The following is a 14,032-nucleotide window of genomic DNA, read 5'->3' as shown; positions in this document are numbered from 1 at the left end:
TTATGTTTTGTGCTCGTTGTGTATAGTCTAGTGTTTGTATATCTATGTTGGCCAGAGTGGTTCTCAATCAGAGGCAACGAGTATCAGCTGTTGCTGGTTGTCTCTGATTGGGAACCATATTTAGTCAGGTGGTTTTTCCCACAGTGTTTGTGGGATCTTGTTCCGTGTTGGTTTGTGTTTTGCACCTGTGGACGTCACGTATCGATTTGTTGTTTTGTTCGTGTATCATTTAATAAATAAGTATGTTCACCTTCCACGCTGCGCATTGGTCCTCTATATCCGACGATCGTGACAGAAGATCCCACCAATACAGGACCAAGCAGCGTGCCCAGGCAGGAGAGGAGAAGCGGCGCCAACCGGGCAGTCATCGGACAGGCGAGGGGCACCCCCAAGACATTTTTAGGGGGGGGCACATGGCAGGGACGACGGGGCCACTGGAGGCAGATAAGGGGCGAGTTGGTGGATGAGGAGAGAAGGCCACCGGGTTACGGGAGCCATTGGTGTATAGAGGGAAGGAAAATGTAGAGGCACGGCGAGAGGTACTGATGTGTGTTGCCAGTCCGGTCCGGCCCGTTCCTGATCCCCGTGTAAGGCCAGTGGTGTGTGTTCCCAGTACGGTCCGGCCTGTTCCTGTCCATCGCGCCAAGCCTATGGTGCGCGTCGCCAGCCCGGCCCGGCCTGTTCCTGCCCCTCGCACCAAGCCTATGGTGCGCGTCGCCAGCCCGGCTCAGCCCGATCCTGCTCCCCGCACCAAACCTGTGGTGCGCATCGCCAGCCTGGCCCGGCCTGTTCCTGCTCCCCGCACCAGGCTAGTGATGCGCGTCGCCAGCCCGGTCCGGCCTGTTCCTGCTCCCCGCACCAAGCCAATGGTGCGCGTCGCCAGCCTGGTCCGGCCTGTTCCTGCTCCCCGCACCAAACCTGTGGTGCGCATCGCCAGCCCGTGCCCGTTTCACCGGTGCCTGGTCAGGTACCGGTCAGCTGCTCCACACCGGAGCCTGAGCAATCCGCTCCACCGAAGTCCAGTCCAGCTCCAGCCAGTGGGGCTAGACCAGACCAGGGGCACTACGAGGGGGGTTAGTAGAGGGTGGTGGTCAAGCCCGCAGCCGGAACCGCCTCCGAGGAGGAATGCCCACCCAGCCCTCCCCTGTTCGGTGATGTTTAGGCTGCGCCTTTAGGGGGGGGGTACTGTCACGCCCTGGCTCTAGGCGCCCTGGCTCTAGGGACTCTTTTAAGTTGAGCCAGGGTGTGTAGAGTTTATGTTTTGTGCTCGTTGTGTCTAGTCTAGTGTTTGTATATCTATGTTGGCCAGAGTGGTTCTCAATCAGAGGCAACGAGTATCAGCTGTTGCTGGTTGTCTCTGATTGGGAACCATATTTAGTCAGGTGGTTTTTCCCACAGTGTTTGTGGGATCTTGTTCCGTGTTGGTTTGTGTTTTGCACCTGTGGACGTCACGTATCGATCTGTTGTTTTGTTCGTGTATCATTTAATAAATAAGTATGTTCACCTTCCACGCTGCGCCTTGGTCCTCTATATCCGACGATCGTGACAGGTGCCATTTTTGGAAAACCTTTGACCCAGAAGTCAGACAAACAAATTGTAATATCTCAGTTATGGTCAGGCCTGCAGACATGAAACAAAGTGCACTGTGCTTCAGATTTCTGTTTTATCATTTGGTATGTTCAACTTATAAAGCAATGTTTATTTCACCCCCCTAACACCATATTGATGGTAAAGATGATGTTTATGTTTTAGGGGAATTTCAAAGAACAGCAATGTTGCTTTATTGTAAAACAGCTTTTGATAACCCCTTATTTTACAGCCAAGTATTTAGCATGTAGTGACTTTGAAATTACTTGTTAAAATGGCAATTACCAAATTAATAGCATATTAAATACAATTTAGTTTCTTTGAGATTTGTTGACACAATCTTAGGTTTGTACCATTTGGTACCAGGTAGTTACCAATGGTTTTGAATTATTGGTGGTTTTGTTTTACCATTCAGTAGTCGTATTGTGACATTCTTAAAAAAAAAAAAAAAAAATGTATCTGTGTCTTATATTGCAACATACTGTATTTTGACTTTGGCTTCAGCACGCTAACAGGCATTAACCATTCTATAAACTCTCTCTCTCTCTCCTCTCTCTCTCTCTCTCTCTCTCTCTCTCTCTCTCTCTCTCTCTCTCTCTCTCTCTCTCTCTCTCTCTCTCTCTCTCTCTCTCTCTCTCTCTCTCTCTCTCTCTCTCTCTCTCTCTCTCTCTCTCTCTCTCTCTCTCTCTCTCTCTCTCTCTCTCTCTCTCTCTCTCTCTCTCTCTCTCTCTCTCTCTCTCTCTCTCTCTCTCCTTCCATTCCTAATCTCAAAAGTGTTATCCCCACTGGGTTTTCGGCTCTTTCCTGCTTCCTCTTGGTCTTCACACAAGTGTTCTCGTGGGTTTGCTGATTTTGTACAGTGGGGAGTAGCCTGGAGCATTGATGAAGGCTGGGGTGAAATGTACACCTGCAGTATGGAGTTTGATGATATTTGTGGCTGCGGTGGTAGAAATGACAAAACCAAGACATTTATAAAGGAAAATAACCCCCGAGATGATGATTTGAATGACTGGTATTTTGCTCGTTAAAATCCTACGGCATAATCAAATGATTGGTCAGATATTTAAATGACGTGCTGTGATGATTATACAAATATACACTACCAGTCAAAAGTTTGGACACACCAACTCTTTCAAGGGTTTTTCTTTATTTTAACTATTTTTTACATTGTAGAATAATAGTGAAGACATCAACTGTGAAATAACACATATGGAATCATGTAGTAACCAAGAAAGTGTTAAACAAATCAAAATATATTTTATATTTGAGATTCTTCAAATAGCCACCATTTGCCTTGATGACATGTGTGTGTACATATCATATTATGACTATTCATAAATGAAACTGATATTAAATGAAATGGCAAGGCTTTGCCTGCTTGAAATAGAGACTATATAGTATGAAAAAAGGCTGGGATTTAGTGATTGAGCCTACCAGCTCCACTGCTGGATAGTGAACGGACCAAAACGTGGTTTATAGAGAGCTCAGTCTCTGTCTCAGTAAGCCTGGGTCTCAGTCCAAAGCCTGTGGATCAGTAGTTCTGTCACTGACTGTACCACTCTCCCACTCCTGTCCCATGCCTACCTGCCACAGCTAAGATTCATGTCCCTGCTCCGTTAGCATGGGATGGTGATACAATACAATGTCCTTGTTCTCATATATTCACTGATGAATGTCAGTGTGCATCTCTCAATCTAACCATACTCACCAAATATATCAGTTTCTGGGTCAAATGAGGTTCTGTGTGTGTGTGTGTATGTGTATGTTTGTATGTGTGCGCGCATGTGTGTGCACGTGCGTACGTGTGCTTGCTTGTCAAACAGGTGAATATGAGGAATATCCTCATCACCAAACCTACAGACTTTTAATCAGGATGGTTCTGGTGTGGCATGGTATTTGTGTGTGTGTGTGTGTGTGTCTTTCTGTGTGAGTGTGTGTGTGTGTGTGTGTCTGTGTGTGTATTTGGTATGTGAGTGGGTGTAGGTGTGTAGGGGGGTCATTACTGTCAGAGACGCAGAGCATCAAAGCAATTGATAAGTCCCACCTACTCCATTTGTCTGTTATCTTGCTCATTTGAAGCTGGCATTTTCACTTGGCTCTTTCAGCTCTTATTTCACTCCTTGCATGTGAGACAGACAGTGGAAAGTAGACACTTCAATTCCAATGCAGGGTAATAAGCTATCACCTTCATGCAGTTACACACCTAAACAGTGACTCCCCGACACATCCTTCTGAGGTAGATGGGGAGGTTATGAACTCTGAACTCTATAACTCATCCTGAACATCCACTAGTCTGACTCTATAGCTGCTTGGACCAGCTATAGAGTCAGAAAACTTGTTCCTTTGTTTTGAGTCAGAGTGGTATTGTACTTGTATATTGTTGTTTTTTGGCATCTCCTTTAATTATTCCCATATAGCTGCATTGTCACTGCTGACAGAATTCATTCTTAAAGAGCCACTGTCTATTTCAGGGTCTGTCACTGCTAGGCGGCTCTGTGAATTTCCGTCAGAGCAAAACTTATAAGGAAAAGCCTGTGATGGTAAACTAAGAATAACACCAAATTTCCTCTCCAATGTCTGAAAATTCCATTCCCCTAAAACGTGGCATTTTATAGATTCTGACATTCATGGCGCTTGCCGTAAAAACTTTAGACAGGTTCAATTTACGAGAGATTTGGCCGTAACTATGGCATTCAGGAAATATTAGTCTCATGAATGGAGCCAGCTTTCTCATCATGTCCTCTCCTTCATCTGGTTCGTACCTCCCTCCTTCCCTCCCTCATTCCTTCCTTCTCTCCTCATACGTACTTCTCTTTTTGTTTCAATCTCAGGTGGAGTGGTTGAAGAACGAGGAGATCATTGACCCGGCAGATGACCGTAACTTCTACATCACTATTGACCACAACCTAATAATAAAGCAGGCCAGACTGTCGGACACAGCTAACTATACGTGCGTGGCCAAAAACATTGTTGCGACGAGGAGAAGCACAACAGCTACTGTTATCGTCTGTGGTGAGTAGGCTGTCGCTCTATCTACACCTGGGTCCATATGTATTAAAGGTCCAATGCAGCCGTTTTTATCTCAATATCAAATCATTTTTAGGTAACAATTAAGTTCTGTGATTGTTTTCAATTAATTAATTTAAATGGTCAAAAATAAACAAAAATAGCTTTAGAGCAAAAAGCAATATGTCAAGAAATAATTTTGCTAGGACTGTCTGGGAGTGGTCTGAGTGGGGAGGGAAAACTGAAAACTAGCTGTTTTTGGGAGAGAGGTTTGGAACTCTCTTTCTTATTGGTTTATTGACTAATTTACCGCCTGGTGATGTCCCACCAGAACAGGTTGAAATGTCTAAAAGGGCATTATCATCATTTTCACAATTTCACAATATTATTCCAACCTCATCCTGTGAAAATATATATAAAACACAGGAAAATCTAGTTTTTCACTGCACAGGCCTTTAAGTGTCTCAGAGTGGGAGTGCTGATCTAGGATCAGTTTGACCTTTTAGATCATAAGAATGAAGATAATATGGGCAGGGTGGACCTGATCCTAGATAAGCAACTACTCTGAGACGTTTAATACATACGGCCCCTGGGCTGCCCAATACTGGGCCGTGGGTCTTAGAGTAGGAGTGCTGTTCTAGGATCCCAATGTATTTATAGTACAGTTGTATGTATGTACAGTGTCTCTCTAAAACATAGACAGTAATCTACCTAACTACTATCAATCACCGTAACCAGGCCATGCATTCATAAAGTGTCTGACTAGAATCTAGGATAAGTTTAGCATTTTATGTCATAATGAATAAGATTATGTGGACAGGCGGGACCTAATCCTAGATCAGCACTCCTACCATGAGATGCTTTATGAATATTGGCCCTGATCGTCATTCTGTAAAACCAAGACATATGATTTATCACCCAGAAAGTCATACCGGTACACAACGCCAAACACAGACCAACCGATAAACTGACAAAACAATTACTGTACATCTCCCCACAACCATTAACACTCATCATCAGCCAACCATAGCACGCTTTCCCCCTAATCAGCACGATTAACCAAGTAAACCTCCATCTGTTCAACGTAATGAGCCTTCTCATCCAACCAACATTCTCTCTGTAACATGCCTAATGTGCACACCTGACCCTTACCAATTCAATCCCACCAAAACCGAGCCAGATCCTAAACGAGCCTGTGTATGTGTTCCAAAATGTCTGTGCACACAAGCTCAGGGTCCCCAACAAAGAATTATGTCTATGTCCCAATTATCTCCCCTTCCTCCCAAAGTGTGTACTTGTTCACTTCCCTTCACTGATTTTTAAAGAAATTACTGGTATAAGAAATATGATTTAAGCTCCCACTAGCCCATGCCTCCACCAATCCAATGCTTTTAGATTTGTGGGAAGTGTAGTGTTATGCTTTATATGAAGAATCCGGAGGCGAATATCACTTTGGTTGACTTTAATGAAACAATAAGTAACATAACACAGGAGACTGTCTTCACTGGACTTGTTACGACGGATGCACGCAGACCGACTTGCCCAATCACCTTTTATATGACGTCATGAATATACTTGCGCCATGCGCTAAAATACAATAGTTCCAATACAACACATCACACTTTCTTTTAGACTTTTAAGAAATGTGTTTCTAAAATGTCAAAACATCACATACTGTTTATAGTACATCACCCTGTAATAAACTTTTGTCTTCTAACAAACTTTTCTGTCTTTAAAGTTCAACAACTCATGAAACATCAACTCATTCTCTGTCTTTAACTTTCCTTAAAACAGTCTCTTGTTTCTTCAACATTAACTATATTCTACCCTAAGGTGAGCTGGGTGGACTGCCAGTCACCTTCATAGCTGCAGTGGGTTATTCTGCCACATAATGCCAGCTAAGTGTTAATTACTGCACATACTCTCCGTATCTGTCTGTTGGTTTGACTACTCTGCCACTAGAAGTCATGTCCACTGGAGTCTGTGGTGCTGTGACAGGATGTGGGTCGGCATCTGGAACAGGTAAGTACAACTCCGTGTCCCACTCTGGGTGTTCCTCTCCACCCTTTTGAGAAGTCTCTGAAGCACTGTGGAGGGTTTCAGGTGGCGTCGATTCCTGCGCAGCATTCCCTTGTCTGTCTGGACCAAGTATGACCTGGGTGTGTCACACTGTTGAAGCATTGAAGTGGTCTTTTTGTCCATTCTTGTTCGTCGTCCAGCTTCACGGCGACGTTGACTCCGGGCTGGAGTTTTGGAAGGGTTCTGACATTATACCTGTTGTTGTAGACACGCATGTAGCTCTGCTTTGCTCTCTGGTCGACATGTCTCACCTGCTGGAGGTCTGGTCAACAAGCCGGTTGTAGGTTAACCTCCAGGGTGGGGACTGTGGTGCGGAGCTGTCTGCCAAGCATGAGCTCTGCTTCACCATTTACTTGGGCGTAGTGAGGGCTAGTGATAATGTGTCTGAAATCATAGTCCTTCGAAAATTGTGTGAAAGCTCTACCTGAGAACTGGGGAGCATTGTCTGTAATTAGAATATTTGGGCATCCCCACCTGGCGAAGATGTTCTTCAGTTTAGCTCTTGTAGTTTCTCCTGACATGTCTTTGAGGTAAGCTATTTCTATACATTTAGAAAAATAGTCCACAACTACTAAGTAGTTTTGCTTGTTGAGTTCACATATGTTAGCTGCTATTCTTTCCCATGGGCGACTGGGGAGTGGAGTGGTGATCAGAGGTTCCCTCCTCTGAGTAGGTTTGGACTCCTGGTTTCCTGGATGTTTTTACTTATTCCAGGCCACCACACACTACCTCTAGCTCTCTTCCAGCACTTCACAATGTCCTGATGGCCGTCGTGTATGCACTTTAACATCTCAGTTCTCATGTTTTGTGGCATTACTATTCTATCACCATTCAACATGCTTGTGAGGTTGAGAGGTTCTGTCGGGAGGTGTAGTAGGCTTTTACCTTGTATGGCACTTTGCATACATTTACGTCATTTAGCAGACACTCTTATCCAGAGCGACTTACAAATAGTGCATACATTATTCTTTTTTATTTTCATACTGGCCCCCATGGGAATCGAACACACAACCCTGGCGTTGCAAACGCCATGCTTTACCAACTGAGCTACCTCCCTGCCGGCCATTCCCTCCCCTACCCTGGACGACGCTGGGCCAATTGTGCGCCGCCCCATTGGTCTCCCGGTTGCGGCTGGCTACAGCAGAGCCTGGATTCGAACCAGGATCTCTAGTGGCACAGCTAGCACTGCGATGCAGTGCCTTAGACCACTGCGCCACTCGGGAGACATACTTAGGCCATCCTGTGTTTCACCATGTGCAGCTCTGCATTCTGTTGTGTCTGCTTCTTGATGACATGGTTTGGGGATGCTTTGGTTTGGGGATGCTTTGCTGCCTCAGGACCTGGACGACTTGCCTTTATAGAAGAAACCATGAATTCTGCTCTGTATCAGAGAATTCTACAGGAGAATGTCAGACCATCCGTCTGTGAGCTGAAGCTGAAGCGCAGCTGGGTCATGCAGCAAGACAATGATCCAAAACACACAATCAAGTCTACATGAAAATTGCTAAAAAGCAACAAATTGGAAGTTTTGGAATGGCCTAGTCAAAGTCCTAATCCCAATTGAGATGTTGTGGCAGGACTTGAAACAAGCAGTTCATACTTGAAAACCCACACGTCACTGAGTTAAAGCAGTTCTGCATGGAAGAGTGGGCCAAAATTCCTCCACAGCGACATGAGAGACTGATCAACAACTACAGGAAGCATTTGGTTGTAGTCATTGCAGCTAAAGGTGGCATAACCAGTTATTGAGTGTAAGGGGGCAATTACTTTTTCACACAGGGGAATTGGGTGTTGCATAACTTTGTTTATGAAATAAATATGTAATTGTTGTGTTATTTGTTCACTTATGTTCCCTTTATCTAATATTAGGTTTTGGTTGAAGATCTGATAATATTCAGTATCACAAATATGCAAAAGTAGAGAAAATTAGAAAGGGGGCAAATACCTTTTCATAGCACTGTATATATACATATACATACATACATACATATACACATACAGTTGAAGTCGGAAGTTTACATACACTTAGGTTGGAGTCATTAAAACTTGTTTTTCAACCACTCCAGAAATGTCTTGTTAACAAACTATAGTTTTGGCAAGTCAGTTAGGACATCTACTTTGTGCATGACACAAGTAATTTTTCCAACAATTGTTTACAGACAGATTATTTCACTTATACTTCACTGTATCACAATTCCAGTGGGTCAGAAGTTTACATACACTAAGTTGACTGTGCCTTTAAACACCTTGGAAAATTCCAGAAAATGATGTCATGGCTTTAGAAGCTTCTGATAGGCTAATTGACATCATTTGAGTCAGTTGGAGGTGTACCTGTGGATGTATTTCAAGGCCTACCTTCAAACCCAGTGCCTCTTTGCTTGACATCATGGAAAATCAAAAGAAATCAGCCAAGAAATCAGAAAAATAATTGTAGACCTCCACAAGTCTGGTTCATCCATGGGAGCAATTTCCAAATGTCTGAAGGTACCGCGTTCATCTGTACAAACAATAATATGCAAGTATAAACACCACGGGACCACGCAGCCATCATACCGTTCAGGAAAGAGACGCATTCTGTCTTCTAGAGATGAACGTACTTTGGTGCAAAAGTGCAAATCAATCCCAGAACAACAGCAAAGGACCTTGTGAAGATGCTGGAGGAAACAGTTACAAAAGTCTCTATATCCACAGTAAAACAGGTCCTATATTGACATAACCTGAAAGGCCACTCTGCAAGGAAGAAGCCACTGCTCCAAAACCAGACTACGGTTTGCAACTGCACATGGGGACAATGATCGTACTTTTTGGGGAAATGTCCTCTGGTCTGATGAAACAAATAGAACTGTTTGGTCATCAGACCATCGTTATGTTTGGAGGAAGAAGGGGGTTGCTTGCAAGCCGAAGAACTCCATCCCAACCGTGAAGCACGGGGGTTGCAGCATCATGCTGTGGGGGTGCTTGGCTGCAGGAGGGACTGGTGCACTTCACAAAATAGATGGCATCATGAGGAAGGAAAATTATGTGGATATATTGAAGCAACATCTCAAGACATCAGTCAGGAAGTTAAAGCTTGGTCGCAAATGGGTCTTCCAAATGGACAATGACCCCAAGCATACTTACAAAGTTGTGGCAAAATAGCTTAAGGACAACAAAGTCAAGGTAATGGAGTGGCCATCACAAAGCCCTGACCTCAATCCTATAGAAAATGTGTGGGCAGAACTGAAAAAGTGTGTGTGAGCAAGGAGGCCTACAAACCTGACACAGTTACACCAGCACTGTCAGGAGGAATGAGCCAAAATTCACCCAACTTATTGTGGGAAGCTTGTGGAAGGCTACCCGAAATGTTTGACCCAAGTTAAACAATTAAAAGGCAATGCTACCAAATACTAATTGAGTGTATGTAAACTTCTGACCCACTGGGAATGAAATAAATTATACTCTCTACTATTATTCTGACATTTCACATTCACGCACCACTAGTTTGGTGCGGGGAGCAGGCACGGGGCGTACCGGGCTGGAGACACGCACCACTGGTTTGTTGCGGGGAGCAGGTACGGGCCGTATCGGACTGGATACACACTCCACTGGTTTGGTGCGGGGAGCAGGTACAGGGCGTACCAGGCTGGGAGGCGCACTGGTGACAGTGCGTAGAACCGGAGCAGGATATACTGGACCGTGGAGGCGTACTGGAGGTCTGGAGTGTAAAGCTGGCACAACCCGTCCTGGCTGGATGCCCACTTTCGCACGGCACGTCCTGGGCGCTGGCACAGGACGCACTGGGCTGTGAACGCGCACTGGCGACACAGTGCGTATCTCCGCATAACTTGGTTCCTCAATGAACACACGCTCCTTCTGTTGCCTGGCCAGCTCCTCTCTCCGTGCATCCACTAATTCCTTCTCCCTAAGGGCCTCCTGCAGCGCCTCCCTTTGAAGGGAGCTCTCCTGCTCTATCCTCGCTATCAGCCCCCGTAATGTGGCGGCCTCCTCTCTCAAACTGCTTATCCGCAGGTCTTGGAGGACCTCTAAAATAGCGGCCTCCTCCTCCACAGTCAGACCTTTCACGGCCTCCTGCTGCTTTGTCGACCACCCCTTGTGCCCCCCCAAAAAATGTTTTATTGGGGTGGTCTCTCGGGCTTTATTCGTCGTCGGCACCGTTGGCCGTTGATCCGGACTCCAGCCCTTCTCCATTACCTCACCGTAACGGACGGCTTCCTCCTCGGTAATTCTCCCCCAACCGAGGAGGACATCTACCAATGTAGCTTCCCGCTGTGTCCAGGGTGTTTGCTCCTCCTGGGCATGCTGCTTGGTCCGTTGGTGGTGGGATCTTCTGTCACGTTCGTTGAGTACAGGATTGGACCAAGGTGCAGCATGGAATGCATACATGTTTATTCACTAAGTAAACACACGACAAAACAACAAAAGCAACGTAACGTGAAGCTCACAATGGCTACACACAAACACGCCAAACAAGAGTCAAGATCCCACAACATAGGTAGGCAAAATGGCTACCTAAGTATGATCCCCAATCAGAGACAACGATCGACAGCTGCCTCTGATTGGGAACCACATCCGGCCAACATAGATCTAAAAATACTAGATCTACACATAGATATACACATTACATAGATACTCACACCCTGACCAAACCAACTAGCGAACTCTATGTCAGGGTGTGACATCCATTTCCTCTTCCATTTTTGCAGTAATGCTGCAATTATTTGGTTGTAATTTTGTGTAGAGCAGACATTTCCATATGTTTTTGTTAGCTGCATGTGCAACATAACTCCACCAGTCCTACCTATGATATCATTTACGAAGATTATACCTTTTTAAAACATTTTTTCAAAAAATAATGTTTTTTTATCAATTAGTATATTTGAGTTTAACCACAATATTGGTTGCATTACTTGTTTTGTCGTTTCTGGAGGATTAAATTGAAATTGCAAGTAATTTTCTATTGCTTGTTTTAGAAATAGTGATATTTGGGAGATGATTTCCTTTTCAAATAACTGCTCTTGCTGGAATCCATCAGTGGAGGCTGCTGAGGGGAGGATGGCTCATAATAATGGCTGGAACGGAGCAAATGGAATGGCATCAAACCATGTGTTTGATGTATTTGATACCATTCCACTCATTCTGCTTCGGCCATTACCACTAGCCCGTCATCCCCAATTAAGGTGCCACCAACCTCCTGTCGAATCCATGCAACACTTTAAAAGTTGCATGAGGAGGTAGCAGGGCTGAGGGGAAGCTTGGAGTTTAGTCAGAGTGAAATTCTCACACTCCAAGGAGAGAACAAGGCACCCACAGCCAAGGTAAAAACCCTTGATTACAATATGGATTGTCTACTCAGGGAAAACAGGGTGATGAGTGAGTCACTACTAGACATACAAACCCAAAGCATGTGTGAACATTTAATATTTTCTGGGATTCCTGAGGACGCATCCAATAATCCAGATGGTGCGATTAGAGAGTTCATGCAATCCACCTTGAAACTGCCTCTAGAGACTGTAAACAAGGTGTCTTTCCATCAAGTGCACAGACTTGGAGCGACAAGACCAAGGGTCACACATAATATCCTGACAAAAAATCTTTAACATCTGTGTTGCTCACAGGCAAACAGGTAAGGGAATATATATATTATTTTTTTTACGAACAAAAAGAACATGAAAACACCAGTTGCTTTGTGCATATTGCTAGAACCTGTTTCTTGAATTCTAAACATCAGACATTTGAAATCTCTAATTTTGACCATCATATTACCTCTTATGGCAGTAACTTTACAAGCACTAATTATGGTACATTTAGACTGAGAATAGTATCTAGTTATGGTAAGGGGTGAAAGAAGTATAGCCAGTTATAATTGTAACGGCTTAGCAGATTATAAGAAAAGACGATCAGTCTTTACGTGGCTAAAAGAAAAGGAATTTAACAAATACTGTTCACAGGATGCAGTGGTCTAAGGCACTGCATCGCAGTGCTAACTGTGCCACTAGAGATCCTGGTTCGAATCCAGGCTCTGTCGCAGCCGGCCGCGACCGGGAGACTCATGGGTGACGCACAATTGGCCCAGCGTTGTCCAGGGTAGGGGAGGGAATGGCCGGCAGGGATGTAGCTCAGTTGATAGAGCATGGCGTTTGCAACGCCAGGGTTGTGGGTTCGATTCCCACGGGGGGCCAGTATAAAAAAAAACATGTATTCACTAACTGTAAGTCGCTCTGGATAAGAGCGTCTGCTAAATGACTAAAATGTAAAATGTAAATGTAACTCTACTGTACATTTGTAGATGAAGTTGTGTGGAAAAAGGAATGGGGTGGTGAAATAATTTTCTGTCTTGGACAAAGGAACTCAAAAGGTGTGATGATGTTAATTAACAAAAATGTTGATCTGAATGTGCAAATAGTCAGGAATGATTCGCAAGGAAGGTGGATCCTTTTGAATATGAAAGTGGATGAAAAACAGATTTGTCTCATTCATCTATATGGTTCAAATCAGGATGATCCATACTTCTTCGAAAATATTTATACCAATTAATTGAACTTACAGGCAACAAATGATCAAATCATTATGGTGGGAGACTATACCACAGTGTTAAGTAGCTTAATGGACCGTAAAGGAAATCACTCTACAAACTATCATCACCGTGCCCTTAAGGAGATCACAAGAAATCACAAATAATGTATTATGGACACATTCTAAATAGTGGATATTTAGAGACTAAACAAACCTGACCTAGTGAGATATACTGTACATGGAGGAGACTTAATCAAGCGAGTCGTCTTGACTACTTTCTTGTCTCTTTCTCTCTTGCATCAAAGGTTAAAAAAGTATTGAAAGGAGACAGAATGTGATCGGACCATCATGTAATTGGCCTTCACATAACTCTTACAGAATTTCCACGTGGACGGGGATATTGGAAATGTAATCAAAGTCTACTGGAGGACAATTTATTCTTAACTAAGACAAAATATTTTATAACTTCATTTTTCCAGTACAAGACTAATAAGGGAAATACACAAACTAATAGTACAGGTAGATAGCAATAAAAACTGGACTACAGAGATACAAAACAAGTTAGAGGAAACACAAAAAGAACTGGAGGAACTTATTCAAGGATGATCTATTGTAATCTATTACAAAAAATAAAGCAAACTGTAAGGAATAAGGAGAAAAATGCACCAAATTCTTCCTGAATCAACACAGGAACGCTACCAAAAATAATTTGTAGAAACTCGTTACTAAAGACGGAGTCATCTATGAATCTCCGAATGATGTTTTAAAAGAGGATGCTAAATATTCTAAGCAGATGTTTTCTTTTCAGTCTCATCCTCACTCTCTGAATGACGATTACTGTAAGGAA

General features: G+C 43.9%; 1 protein-coding gene across 1 annotated transcript in view; it reads left to right on the top strand.

Annotated features, from left to right (window-relative positions):
- The window catches only part of LOC311144279 (netrin receptor UNC5C-like), a gene marked incomplete at its 3' end in the record, with an annotated part of 327,628 nt that overhangs the window by 234,685 nt on the left and 78,911 nt on the right, over positions 1–14,032 (top strand). Inside the window, exon 5 of the mRNA XM_084180292.1 lies at positions 4,419–4,599. Within this exon, the coding sequence (XP_084036418.1) occupies positions 4,419–4,599 (181 nt within the window). The remainder of the gene's footprint in view (positions 1–4,418; positions 4,600–14,032) is intronic.

This window comes from Coregonus lavaretus, assembly GCF_964263955.1.
Source record: "Coregonus lavaretus genome assembly, chromosome: 17".
In the NCBI taxonomy this organism is placed as follows: Eukaryota; Metazoa; Chordata; class Actinopteri; order Salmoniformes; family Salmonidae; genus Coregonus; species Coregonus lavaretus.
The sequence above is the reverse complement of the archived record's forward strand: the minus strand, read 5'-3'. Positions and strand labels throughout refer to the sequence as shown.